The 14340-nt window shown below is 44.0% G+C and overlaps 1 protein-coding gene across 2 annotated transcripts in view; it reads left to right on the top strand.

Moving 5' to 3' along the window:
- Nucleotides 1-14340, top strand: part of AIFM3 (AIF family member 3) — a 240676-nt gene that overhangs the window by 79606 nt on the left and 146730 nt on the right. For both annotated transcript variants that reach the window (XM_069214439.1, XM_069214438.1), the window contains one exon: nt 3833-3942. In XM_069214439.1, coding sequence (XP_069070540.1) covers nt 3833-3942 — 110 coding nt within the window. The remainder of the gene's footprint in view (nt 1-3832; nt 3943-14340) is intronic.

The following is a 14340-nucleotide window of genomic DNA, read 5'->3' as shown; positions in this document are numbered from 1 at the left end:
CCACATGACAAGCTGCATAGGCCCTCATGCTTACATTAGCCACCGGCATAGAGCAGGTGGTAAATCTGAATGTCAAAACCCCCAGTTTTTGGAAAATTAGGCTAGCACAGTTATTCCTCATTCCATGGGGTGGGGGGGGTCAATAAATGATAGGCAGCTATGTGTGCGGAGATGTCAGAGCGAAATGGAAACTCTAACCACCCCATATCTCTACCCATATATCCCCTGACTTTTAATCAACGACTATGAGTACAGGTAGTGGTGTAATCACCTCAAAACTAAGCAGATACTTGATAAGAGTTACCCTCACTTTAACACCAGTGCCCAATGATGCCATTACAGGACGCAATATCTTATAATCTCTCACCACCAATGACATAGAAATTGTCATAACATGACCTGTAATCTCAGTGACAAAATAGCAAGCTCCATCATCACATAACCGTTTTCCCTGATTTTATTGTACAAAGTGACCAACTGAAACCGGATACAAAGAAATCATAGCTGTAGTGTGAAATGAATACAGTAACTTGAAAACATCACACAGGCAGATAGAAATACCTATTTTGAGGGCAATCACTCCTGAGTCTCTTGAACCTCATTCCACATACACAGTAGTACCAGGAATAATTCCCAAATGGTTAATTCACAGTTTGTAAAGCAGTCCACAGGGCTTGTCTTTAGCAACAGAGATGTAACAATTGCGCCTAGCTATCTGTACACAATAGCCCAGATTGCAGATTTGTTAGTTTGCAAACGAGCAGGTAAAACCTCTCAAGCGGTAGAAGCATGCTTGACATCCCCAAAGGGGCCAATAACTGGAATAAAGAAGTTAACTAGCCTAAAGTAGAGCTCTGTTCAGAGCAGTAAGCCAATTAAGGAGTCAGTTGTTCCTGGATTACCTTCCTGAGTGGTTTATTGTGATTGTTAGAAAAGTGATCTTCAGTCACACGATTATTAAGTCACAATCACCTCTCTGGGCTTCTGTGGATACAGGCCATGGTTATGTACCTCCCTTTCAAGAAGTAATCTGAAACTCTTTGGGGGTGATTCTCACCCTGGCGGGCGGCGGAGGCCGCCCGCCAGAGTTCCCCCCTCCAAAATACCACTCCGCGGTCCAAAGACCGCTGAGGGTATTTTGGGATTTGCACTGGGCTGGCGGGCGACCGCCAAAAGGCCGCCCGCCAGCCCAGTGCAAATCATCCTTCCCACGTGGACGCCGGCTCAGAATTGAGCCGTCGGAGTGGGAAGGTGCGACGGGTGCAGTGGCACCCGTCGCGTATTTCAGTGTCTGCAAAGCAGACACTGAAATTCAGAGTGGGGCCCTCTTACGGGGGCCCCTGAGGTGCCCATGCCATTGGCATGGGCACTGCAGGGGCCCCCAGGGGCCCCACGACACCCCTCACCGCCATCCTGTTCCTGGCGGTCGGAACCGCCAGGAACAGGATGGTGGTGAGGGGGTCGGAAATCCCCCATGGCGGCGCAGCAAGCTGCGCCGCCATGGGGGATTCCCAGGGCAGCGGAAAACCGGTGGGAGACCGCCGGTTTTCCCTTTCTGGCCGCGGCTGAACCGCCGCGGTCAGAATACCCTGTGGAGCACCGCCAGCCTGTCGGCGGTGCTCCCTCCAACCCTGGCCCCGGCGGTCCATGACCGCCGGGGTCAGAATGACCCCCTTTATGTTGTTCATCGTTCACAAGATAATTTAGCTGTACTTTGCACGAACACTTCATGATTAAAAACTTTAGGGTTCCTGGTGAATGTTTTGCGTCTACTCTGTAAACCTTCACTTTTAGAACTCTTGCTGAATCTTTTGTTCCCCTAGAGTCCTTGCAGAATCATCTGGACATTCAGTTAGACTTACAAATAATTATCGAAAATGCTTTTACAATTCACTAGGGAAAGTCCATCCCTTGTGATCCAGATTACTGCATTACATTTCTGTATTCCAGTCCTCAACTGCAAAATCTTACCAACGTCCTTAAGTGCTACTATGAAGAGAGTGAAAGGCATAGGAGAAGCTGACGTCTGTCTATTGTGTGTTCCATGCCCTCTGTGCTGCAGTATTGTGCCTACTTCCTCTCTTTTTCACTCAAGTGAATTCCTCTTTCAGCTGTTTTTCCACCACTGTTGCTCTATCTGGCCCACCATCCTCACTGATCACAGTCTGGCCTCATGGTGTTGAGACCACACCATGAAGCCAGACTGTGATTCACAGCTTCTACATTCCCCCCAGCTCTCCGTGCCACTGAAGAATCTCGCAGTTGATGCAAGGCTCCTTCTAGACTAAAGCAATCAGACAAATGCTTCATTTGGGGCCTGACATGTTACACTAGAGAAGGACCATAGATTTCACTCCTGATATATATACGTAACTCTCTCACAGACTGACAATTCTAAAGTACTACGATTCTGCAAAGAGAACATAAGTCCATATCAGAAAAAATGGCTTGTGGGTTGCATTTGCAAACCTATACTTGGCCTTGGGTGTTTCATTGGGTCGAATGTGGTCTACTAAACTAAACTGTGATTAACTAAGGGCTTGCATGCTACTGCTCAGCCTAATGTGGTTGCAGAAGCTGTGGCAACATTGGTGTAAGTAACTCTATCGCACAGTTGCCAAGAGCCTGGGGAGAGCTTCTTCCACTGCTTCATTGCACAAACATCAGTGGAAATAGTGAAATTCAAATTTGAAAACAAAAGTCTTTCTGAGTGGAGTTCCATGTTATTGGTTGATGAACTTGAAGAAAAGAGCCAAGGGGAAAAAAAAAGATTCAAAGAACAGCTAAATCACGGCAGGGTGTATTTCTTCAGGCATGAACCATGACTCCAAAAAGAACTTCGCACTCTGGAATTTCTGAAAGGAAATAACCTTCTTTCCACATTGACATTGACCCACTACTGACCAATGATCGGCTGTTCAGCATCTATGTAAGAATATCCTCATCCATTATTTCTCATTATCAATCCTTCTCCATCTTTCATCATCAATCACTCCTCAACCATAATTCCATATCCCATAACATTCCTGATTCCTGTTTCTCCACCCTCATTCCTCATCTCGTAACCCTCACTCATCGTCCATCCTCCCCATCCATCCAACATCTTTCATCCTTTATTCATAATTCCTCACTTACCAGTCCTCAATCATCTGCCATACTCCTTCATCCATGTTCCAACATCCATAAGTCATCATACTTCTCTAAATAAGACCCTTCATGTTTTAATATCCTGATCAGATCAAACCTGCCTAATGTACACAAAACAGTCTGCATGAACAAAAGTGATTGTTCTTTTTTCAAAGGTTTACAATCTCATACGTCTATTGCACACTGAGCACTTGGGTAGACTGCACAGTCTCTCTTGATAAACATACTCAGCCATAGTGATGATAAACATACTCAGCCATAGTGAGTACATCCCCAACAACTAGGGTATATTTTTCCCTGTTCATGTAAATAATGTAATCAACACATGCATACATCCATAATTGCATAATTGCATACATACATAAATACGATAACAACAATTGTTCAATCTCATCAGAAATCTATTTTCACAGGCCTGGATTATATTAAATTCAGACAGAGCTTTGTGCGTGTATATCCAAATTATTCACATCTTTATGATAAGATATGTAGATATTAAGTGCATCATAAGATTATCACTGTTGATATTGCTGGTGTGAAAATGTATGTTAGAGGTATTTCAGTTGTCTCAGGACGTAAACCAAAAATAAGGAGCTCATCCTGGCATACAGATGATTTGTTGAACTATTTGTTTGCTGGTTGTATATGTTTTGGCTGGTATTTACTTCTGATTTATCACTTCTAGGGGTGTTGTCCAAAGGTAGAGTGCGCTGCCCTTGGCATGGGGCCTGCTTCAATATCAGCACTGGTGACATCGAAGACTTTCCTGGGTTGGATGGATTACCAAGATTTCAGGTGACCTATCCATGTATTACCTAACAAAAACAGCTTGTTACATTTTGATGCTGACCTCATGCACCAGGGAGTGGTAGAATTTGACCCAGTTAATCATATATTAATAGGTGAATAATAACAGGTGGAATGGGCTGGCCTTTGAGGTTATGAGCAAGAGTTAATAGGAATGTTTAGATGCAAAACTTCTGTATGTTTCAGCCTCTAAACAATCTAAAGCTGTAGATTTTTCAAATTTGTAACTGAGAAAGAAGGTATATCTCATACATTGCAGTAAGGGATTGCTTAGAAGGCTGTAATCTTGTGCAATCTTTGGGGCAATGTTAGAAATGGGGGTTCTGGTTGGCCAGTGTATGCACCTAAGCCAGGCAGAACCCACCATTCTAGTCAGGGCGAGTAAGCTACACACCACAGATAACCTGTGCTGACCCCCGGCAGCTTGGCACAGAGCAGTCAGGCTTACCCTCAGTGGTCATGCGTAAAGCGTTTGCACAACACACCAGTGACACAATAAACACACCACAAAAGAGACTTCACAACAAGTTATATAAAAATAAACTGTATTTCATAAACATCATAGACCAAAACAACATGAATCAGTAATACTGTGCCAGATAGACACTGGTCAAGCCACCATCATCATGAATGCAAATACAAGAAACCTTCCCATAGTGCATATGTCAGAAAACACACACTCCCACTTCATACAAGGCATATCCTGAAAATATGTATGTCACCTCAGCGTGGCAACCATGACATATAGCATAGACAGGTCATGAAAAAGGTCATGAAAAATGCAACATACACAATAAGGGCAGAACTACCATGGTGAAATGCAACTACTACAGTAATCACCAACAACACCTTCTACACGGAGGTTGCCACCTGTCTGCACTGCCTTTTATGAATTACACGGTATGATGGGACATCTTCCAAAGCACAGATATCACCCCCAGTGCCTTCTATATGATGGCCACCGCGTGTGGCACTCCTTTTCTAGATTGTGCAGTAGTTACACACCCACTACTGGAGGAGCAGGAGCTGCCGCACTCCCCCTATGATAAATGCAGTATTTTCTCTTTTAGCTGGGACGGGCCTCCATCGAGGTCTTTGTCTCATCCCACTGCACAGAAGAATGCCCCCGTAGTCAGTAATAAGGGTCACCCCCCCCCATCAGTACTGGCGTGGAGATCTTTCCGGATCTCCCTACATGCAGAGAGGTTAGTGTGGCTGCCCGTGAGCATGCGGCGCAGCCACTGCAGGTCGAACGTAACCCTCCTCTTCTCCTCCACCGAGCCCCTCCTCCTGCTCTGAGGGGGGGAGAACACAACTCAGGGCCATGCAGGGGACTCCAACCAGTCCTCCTGCTCCTGATTCACCCCTGTAGTGTGTCTTTAACAGCAAGGTCGCTTCCCCAGTCAACGGGTCTCCACTCCAGTTTCTGCTGCTCTTCGTCATTCTCTCAGACCTCTCCTCACTGGCTGGGGGGAGCACAAGGGATCTCGGCACTCAAAAGAACACAGAACCCCTCCCTGCAATATCCTTGAACCGTGCTCCATGATCAGTCCTGCTCCCAAGGACCAAGTCATCCCACACAATCTCCTTGTGGGTAAGGCGATAGGAAGGGAAAACATGAAGCGCTCTACATGTGCTGAGCTGGGGGCACATTCTTAAGTGAAGTCAAACTGTGAAAATGGGGGCCTTCCGGTACCCTAGGTTCCCCCAAAGTGGACAGGGGTAGGGTGAAGGAGAGCCACCAGTCCGCCGCTGGAGACAACTGGGGGCCACATAAACAGGGGGTCAGCAGCAGGCCAGTACATCAGGGTCCTTGAAATACAGTGGCAGCCCTTCCTATGACTAAGCATGCCACAGACCAGTGCAACAGCAGGTCAGTCCTAATTGCGGTTCCTCTGAACATAGCAGCCCCCTCCAGCAGCCTGTGGTTCCAGGTCCGTGCAGTGTCTATGCAGTTCAGAGTCTGGGAGCAGCTGGCGGCAGGGCAACAAGCAGAAAAGTAATCCAGGGGAGTCCTTTGTGCCACCCAGCAGACACCAGACAGCAGGGCAACAAAAGAAGAGCAGTCCAGATGAGTCCTATGTGCAGTCCAGCAGTCCTTCTGACAAAGGTTCAGTCCAAGTTCCAAAAGTACTCTAAAATCAGGGGGCAAGAGCTCTTTTTTTTAGACTAAAAAATTCCTTTGTTCAGGGGTAACTTCAAAAGGACCCTTTCAAGTGAAGCACAACACCCTTTAAACCCAGCCCTGTCTCCGGACATCAGTAGGGGGCTAATCAGTCCATTGTGTGAGGGCAGGACACAGCCAATTGACATGCAAGGTGTAAACTAGAGTTGTTAGCACAGAGAAATGTCCACTTTCTAAAAGTGAAATTTCTAAAATAGTAAGAAACAATTTACCGACACCAGTAAGTAGGAATTCTCACTACCATCCCAAACTTACTGAACATGCCCCCACTACTCCTTATAGATCAGAAATGACCACTTAGACATATAAAAGGGAATTCCCAGTGCAAATCCATGAGAGGAGCAGCACCCACAACAGGGAAAATAGGATGCTTGTCATGTGGGACATGTATTACATAAAAATATATGTCCTACTTTTTACATACACAGGACCCTTCCTGTAGGGCTATATAGGGCCTACCTTATAGGTGACTTAGGTGTAGTAAAAGGGGAGTTTAGGCCTTGGCAAGAAAGAACCACTTACTCTGCATGCCTCAGCTGGTGACAGGCACATTTATCTCAAGGGATAGCTTGAGGCCCAAGCATCCAATCCATCTATTCGACCATCAAGCACGACATGGATAACACATGGTGGTCCTTCTGGCATTTCCAAAGATTAACACCCTTCCCGATAAAAAGCTGACAGAAGCTGAGACATATGCTGTTCAAGTTAGTGTCTGGAGTTACCATTTAGTCCAGGCATGTTAAGTACATTTCAGAGTACAGCCTCATCAAAGTCCCAAAAGGAGCAGTATCAGGTGGGAATTCTGGGGTCACCATTTTTTTTTATACCAAAGCCATTTCTGCTTTGAGATGGGTATGTTTCTCACTAGTTACTCTTTGTAGCTGCTCATTTACTCAGGCCTCGTTCATACTGCTGGGAGTGATGGCTCTGTGGTACCCCAGTTACCTGTGTCTGGTGAGGATCTGGATTATTTGTCAAACTCCAGACAGGTCAATCTTTGTCTGATTTGAATTTCTCAAATGTGGTTCTTGCTTCTGCTATGCTATCAACATGTCTAACTCAAGCTGATATGATAGAGACCCTTTCTTCGCCAAGGGTAGTCAAATGTTATTCATCTCTATGGTTTCCCACATATACCCCCTATAATACTTTGCTGTCTTTGCCCATCCTTTAGCAGGCAGATGGTTTGAAAAAGTATGCCTCGCTGCCCCATCCCTATGCAGATCACACAGTCTCACAATCTCTTGGGATAAAAACATATTGCTATATTACCTTATTTCCTCTAGTGAGTCAGGGTTGACTGTATTCTAAGGAACTGGCCTAGACCAGTGCTACATATCCTGACATGTTGCCAAAATTCTGGTAATCAGAACATGGATTCCTCTTCTCTCAGCTCCTATGTCTAATTGGGCATAGGCTTGCTGTTGAACTTCTTTTAGGCAGAACATTGATTGTTCGTTTTTTTAATCAATCAATGCCTCTTCCTCCAATCTCGTGTTGATGACTTATCAAATTTGACACTTCTTCCTTTAAGATGCCTGAGCCTGCAGTTATTACTATGCCTCATAAATATATTTTTTCTGAATAAAAATAGTATTTCTTATTAGATAACGGCTAAAGCTAATGCATTCTGGAAACTCGTGTAGCAGAGATCCACAAACGAATGTGGAATTATTACAAGCAGTTACATTCACTCGCACTTTCCATTGGTTTCTTGGAAGAAACAAAGGTCTTGTGATGCTAACATTGGTCTTGTCACCCTTCTCATCTGCCTATTCAGTTGTAGAGGGACTTCTTTACTTTACTTTACTTGCCAGACTTGTGGTGTTTAGATTTTGCTTCTTAACCATAAGTGAAATATTAACTGAGTTTTAAGTTGATGCCTTATGAGTGAAAAAACAGACAGGTTATCCTTAAACGGATGGGACAAAGATGAGTTTGCGTTTGGTGTGATCCACCACACTGTATCGATTTCATCTCCAGCACTGACTGTACAACATTTGATGGTCAGATTGATTCAGACTTCAGCGTGGCAGAAATAATACACACATGCTCAGATTCCAAGCTGCACGGTATAGGTAGGGTGGTAAATTTGCATGCAAATTTACTGTTACCATGCAGTAAACCCACTCCACCACAGTGTAATTTTAGACAAATGGGCCACCCACGGTTTACTGGAATCATCAATGGCACAAATCTGTTACAGGAATATTGTATTTAATTCTTGGCATAAGGGGGTACCGATAAGAAATGCTGTTAGTAGAACAATGAGAGCAGTTCTTGACATATGGGGAACTCTCAGGGCAATTTTTATTAAAAATGGGATGACTCCTGGCAAGCATTATGGTTCACCACCTTTAAAAGATCACCAGCTGCCACTGGTCTCTAGCCTTTCATCCTGCAGCCCAGCAGTACTGCGCTGGTCCTGTGACTGCTTGCTGGCCCTGTTGCCTTTCATTATATCCCCCATGAAGATTGTCAGTCAGCTCGACCATGTGTTGATCTTCCAGTAGTCAGGAGGCTCTTCAGAACAGCTATAGCTCCTTTTTCACTGGTCACAGCAGATGCAGGATTCAAGTGCCTTCCCAGCCTGAGGGAGTGTCACCAACCTCACCATTGGCAGAATCAAAACAACCCTCTGCAATCATGGAAATAGCCTACATAAAGGCAGGATGCCCCCTGACTAGCGGTTAATTTGATCCTGTGGACTCTGGTGCTCGGCACGCACACTTAATTGTCAACACCAACACATGGCGGCACTGTCTAATTTCGAGATAAGCAAAACAACAGTTATTTATTAATTCAATATAAATTAGAAATGACTAATACTTCCTGCCCAAGACATTCTTATGGCTTTATGGGTCTGGAAAAGTCTGAATTGCCACACTTGTGGGAGTGCAAGGGATATTAGAAAGTTGGACTGTTGGGAGCTCCATTGCAGACAATGGAGTGCTCTGTGAATTTACTGGCTGGTAAAGGTCTGGAGCGTCAACATTCAAATGTTCTTTGTTCACAGTAGCAGCTGTGAACAAAGGCCTCACGGAGCCCGAGTAGACTTCGTTTTATTTATCAGAACATTCTGCCCTCTAGTGGCAGCATGTTCTAATAGCCTTATAGCTCTTTGTAGCTGGGCTATACCGGCAATTAAAGGCCCGCTCCCTTGTTAAAATCCCTATCAGAACGCTGGAGTGGGCTTTTAATGGCAGGTAGTGCCCGCTACGGCAGGCTCTAAGGCTATAGTAGTTGTGTTGGTACTGTCATTGTCAGCGCTGGCAGGGGCAGTGGGTGGTGCAAGCTGCAGTGACCTCTGACAAGGGCCCTGGCACTTATTTTATTTCAAATTAAGCAATACACCTTACTGTAGAGCTACTCTCCTCTTTGTGCACATGACTGCGCATTACCCTGTTGCCATGTGCAGAACAGCTTCTAGGGTTTGGATTGCAGGGCAGGAAATACTCCTCATACTAGAAACCAGTCTGGAACTCATCAAGTAATGTTTGTATGGCAGCAGTGACATTAGTATTCTTACTGTTCCTATTTACAATTCAAAAGTATAAGGTCTGTGTAAATATAGGACCTCTACCTCCTGTAAACACTCCTCATCCTTCTTAAGCATTCTGCTCACATATACCAACCTTAACATATTTGTTTGCGTGCCAGCCTTCTCTGGAGCAAAGTTGGCACCATGCCCAACTACGTCTTGGCGACCTTGTGTATCGTTACATGGGCTGCCCTGTCTGTTCTGTGCACTTATGTGCTTATCTCTCTAAAGTGAGGAAAGTGCTTTTACAGATAGACACGATCAAAGGAATGATTTCTTGTGCAAAGTTTTGCTTGCACATTCTTGGGACTGGCTGCTTAGACTAAACACCTGCAGGGTTTATACAACACAATCTATGCTCAGTCAAACTGTTGTGACCACACACAGAGGAAACGATAAAAAATGCCACTCAAAACAATAACCATACATATACATGTCAACCAAGGAATCAATTTCATAATACGTGCAACTTAATAATGATTGAAATATAAAACTAAATACCTTTCCCACTACTAATGCAAGCGATACATAACGGTACAATCCAAAAACAATGCATGTCGGGATGGAAACAGAATAAGTTGATGAATCCCAGAAAACTGCTTGTCAAAGGCCAATAGATAAACAACAAATGAATGGAAGGACGACTCAATGAATTAGCACACACAACACAACTCTTGTGTCCTAGAAATTCTCAGTGGCTACGTGAATTACAAGCCACTGTCTAAGAGGCCCAGTATTTATGCCTCTTGTTTTGACTCAAAACCCTCTTTTATTATGTAAACCTTCTCCAGTTCCTTGATGTCTAGCGATTTTATATGCCTATAGAAAGACAGCATGTGGTCATCTGCTGAGAGATTCATGAAGTTAGACTCCCTTTTGTGGTATGAGAAAGTTACTGTCTGTAACAAACAAGATACCTGTTCTTAGAACTTTATTTATAGCACTTCCTATCTTCACTCTAGGCTTGTTTCTACCGGCGGTAGATGACAAAGAGGCTGGGTGTGTGTTTTCAAATACCTTAATCTTTATTTTTGAAGTATAAATTCCACTTGTTATCATTTTGCTTTTGAAGGTGCTGTCCCAGCACACATGCTACACAGAAGCTTTCACAGTTTCACCAACTGATTGTATGTAATTCAGCATATCTGTAGTTTTGATTTTTCTCATAGGCCTTCGCAGTATTTTTGGGCACTGGAATAAATACCAAAAACGCAATTTTTCTTTTTTAGTTCCTTTTTAGGTTCTCACAGTCTGACTCCTTACTTCAGATGTAAACAGTTGTCACTAATCTGAAGATACAGTAACAACTGCTGTGATTACATGATACTCTAACTGGAAGATATTTAATGCTAGCACAAACTCATAGTCCTGTATTGCAAAAGAGATACTTAAGCATCGTTCAAACCTTCAAACCTTTGCACATGGCATCTCTGAAGGAGGATGCTCAACCTGATCCACTGAGTGACATTACTACCTCCGAGAGGGGATGTACTATGTACCACATGCTGTAAATACCAGTACCCTAGTGTGTGGCGTTTACCGAGTGCAGTAAGTACCTCGTATTCCGTGTCTGATGCATAGAAATATGGCTTAACATGAAGAATTTGTATTCACAGTGCTAAATTTTGCATGCTGTATATGCATCACACCTTTTCCCTCAATAAATATTGGTAGGTTTCACTTGCTGAAGTCTGTCATGGAATGCTGGGAAGTGTATTATTGGTAAGGACAGGTAGGTACCTATACCTAGCAATAGGCCACAACCCCCTACTATGTCCCTACTATGTCCAGTAAAGGTCTCAATAAATTAATCCTTGCTCAACGCTTGGCAGCGTGGCCCACATGCAGTTAGGCTTAACTTAGGAGAAAGGTGTGTAAAGCATTTAGTAGCAACAAAACAGCAAATAAGTAAAACACAACACAAAATAAAAATCCAACAACAATTTATAAAAATAGGAAATATTTTATCTTTAAAATGACACCAAAACAACAAAAATACAATGTAGGGAACCACAGATATGATTTTTTAATGACAAAGTATAAAAAAATGCTTTCTAGTGCCTAAAAACAAAAAGTGACAACCGGGGACATCTAGTTGTGCTTGCCCGGGGCAAAGTCAAAAGTTGAGGCCGGCTGCAATGGAGCCCTGCTCGAATTCACTGAACGGGAGGCCTCAGTCAAAGTTTTACCTTCACACGTAGACATTTTTCTGGAGCTTTTTCTCTCATTGTCAGAGGAGGCTCCTCTTCAGGCCAGCTTGCGATGTCATCGGATTGGCTCAGTGCGAGGCCCCGCTTAACTACTGGAACTCTTTTTGACGGGGAAAAGCTCCAAAGCTTCAGCAGGACAAACCTGAATTTCAGGCTGGGTGGCGGTTCGAAGTCACCGGCTTGACTCTCGTTGATGGGTCTGTCACCTTATGGAGGTTTTTTACAAAGTTACTCCAGCTTCTGGATCTTCTTCCAGTAGTCATTTGTGGGTCCTTGAAGTGTCCACAAACTTCATCTAAGGTTCCAGAAGCTCTGAGTTGATCCTTGGAGTTGGGACTATACTGGATGCTGGTCATCTAGACTCTTCTCACAAGACGTGATTGGGGGGACTCTGATCAGCTCTTTTGTACTTGTAGCTTACAGGGAGTGCAGTTGCAGAAGCAAGGCAAAGTCCTTTCTTGGTGAAACCCAATGTGTGCAGCTTGTGCAGTCCTTGTGGGTGTAGTCCTTCAGGTGCAAATGCTCGGCAGCTCTGCTATATTTATCCTTGCTCCAGGGTTGGCAGACACGGTATGGCCCTGACCAATGGGTGCAGGGTGCCGCCCTCTGCAGTGACCACTTCCTGCAATGTGTAGCAAAAATGAATCCTGGAAAGCAACCTTCTTTAAAAATCCAAAATGGAGAAAATCTCTCCTTGAAGGTTACATTTGGCTGATCATTGGTGTGGCTAAGTTTCCCTAACACACCCCTTCCAGCCCCTCTCCTAATCTAATTACTGGGGCTCCCACCTGGTTAGGGGAACAAGAAATGGGGGATGTCCAATTTCTGTCCCAAGTGGCATTCCTTTCTTTGGAAACCAGTTTCAGCAAACTACATCCTCCCCCCCATCCTGCTCTGCCACCTGCTGCAGCATTTCTCCTCCCACCAGATGCTTCCTTTGTTTCAGCCGAGGCCACTTCACACCTCATTAAGGTAGCCTGTGTCAGGCTGCCAGAGATTGACCAATCAGAAAAGGGCACTACAGGACTGATTTTGGTAACTTTCAGAAATAGTTATAAACCTCTTCTCTGTACTAGTTATAAGAAAACCAACCTTGGCAAGTTGTTGGAATTAGGCTAACTTTTAATTTGATACCAACCTTGACAGATTTAGCTCTTTTCTAGTGGAAATTAGACTTTTTCATTTTAAATACAGCATCCCAATGTTAGTCTATGGAGCTAATGTACTACAGTGAGGAAAACCAATCTGGCTGTTTTTCCCTAACCAGGGCTTATAAAACATATTTTATAAAGTCCCAGCTTATATTTACACTGCTCCAACCATTGGGGTACTTAGGGCGGCCCTTAGGGGTGACTTATAAGTAAACATAAGGTAGTTTGAAACTTTAGAAGTATTTGTAATTCCAAAGTCGAATTTGGGGTTAACTTTAGTTTAAAAGCAGCCAGCAAGGCAGGTCTGCTCTTACAATGACACCAGAGACCACAGCAGGACACCCAGGGGTGCCCTACCTACACTAGCGTCCCTGAACCTACATGTCCTACCATATACTAGGGACTTATAGGTAGGTTGTCAGAGTCAATTATAGTTATACTTAATTTGCATATCCCATTTTACACAGAGCACTGGCACTGGGATTGGTTAGCAGTGCCCAGGGCACAGTCAGAGTCAGTAACCACCAGTGTCAGTCGAAAACTTTGAGGGTGATCAGGGCAAAAAGGTTGACTTTCTTACATGGCAAAATTGTGGGGTGCCCTGTACGAATTTCCATTTGTACAAGAAATTTGATTTGCCCCTGTATTTGGAATCCCAACCCAGAAGATGTTTATTGAGGAAATTATGTAGCCCAGACACAGGTGATGGAAAGAATGAATGGAGACATCAAAACAACCTTCTTTAAAATGTAAACAGAGATAAATACAGTGCCAGTCTTGCCAATGGTCATGTGATCCACTGAGACAAGTTTGGCAGTGATTGTTATGGGAAATTACAAACAGTTCAAGAGAAGGCATGAAAGTGACAAGCAAGGGCCACTGAAGGACAACAACACAAACATATGGTGATAAATGCCACACAATTGATGAGGCCACCTTCAAGCCTACAGCTATTGTTGTGTTGTGAGCTTAAGTTGGGCAGGTGATGGACATCAGCAGTCATTTTTGGGGATCAGAGGATCGATGCTCCGAGTCAATGTCCTCATCGGATACTGATCCTAAATAAGAGAGACAAAGGTAGAAAGGGAGAAGGAAGGATGAAGAGAAAAATGAAATACTTAAAGAAAAGGGAAAAAGCAGGGATAAAAAACAGAATCTGTAACTGAGACAAAGTAACAGGAAGTTTAGGGTTGTGGAAGGAAGAGGCATGCAGTAAAATCAAGTCTAGGCAGCTTTGGTATTAGGGGCCACATGTTGGTAGGTTCCAAATTGCGACTTGCAAATTGCGAGTCGCAA

This window comes from Pleurodeles waltl, chromosome 11 (assembly GCF_031143425.1).
Source record: "Pleurodeles waltl isolate 20211129_DDA chromosome 11, aPleWal1.hap1.20221129, whole genome shotgun sequence".
Lineage (NCBI taxonomy): Eukaryota > Metazoa > Chordata > Amphibia > Caudata > Salamandridae > Pleurodeles > Pleurodeles waltl.
This window is presented reverse-complemented; position numbering and strand designations above follow the sequence as displayed.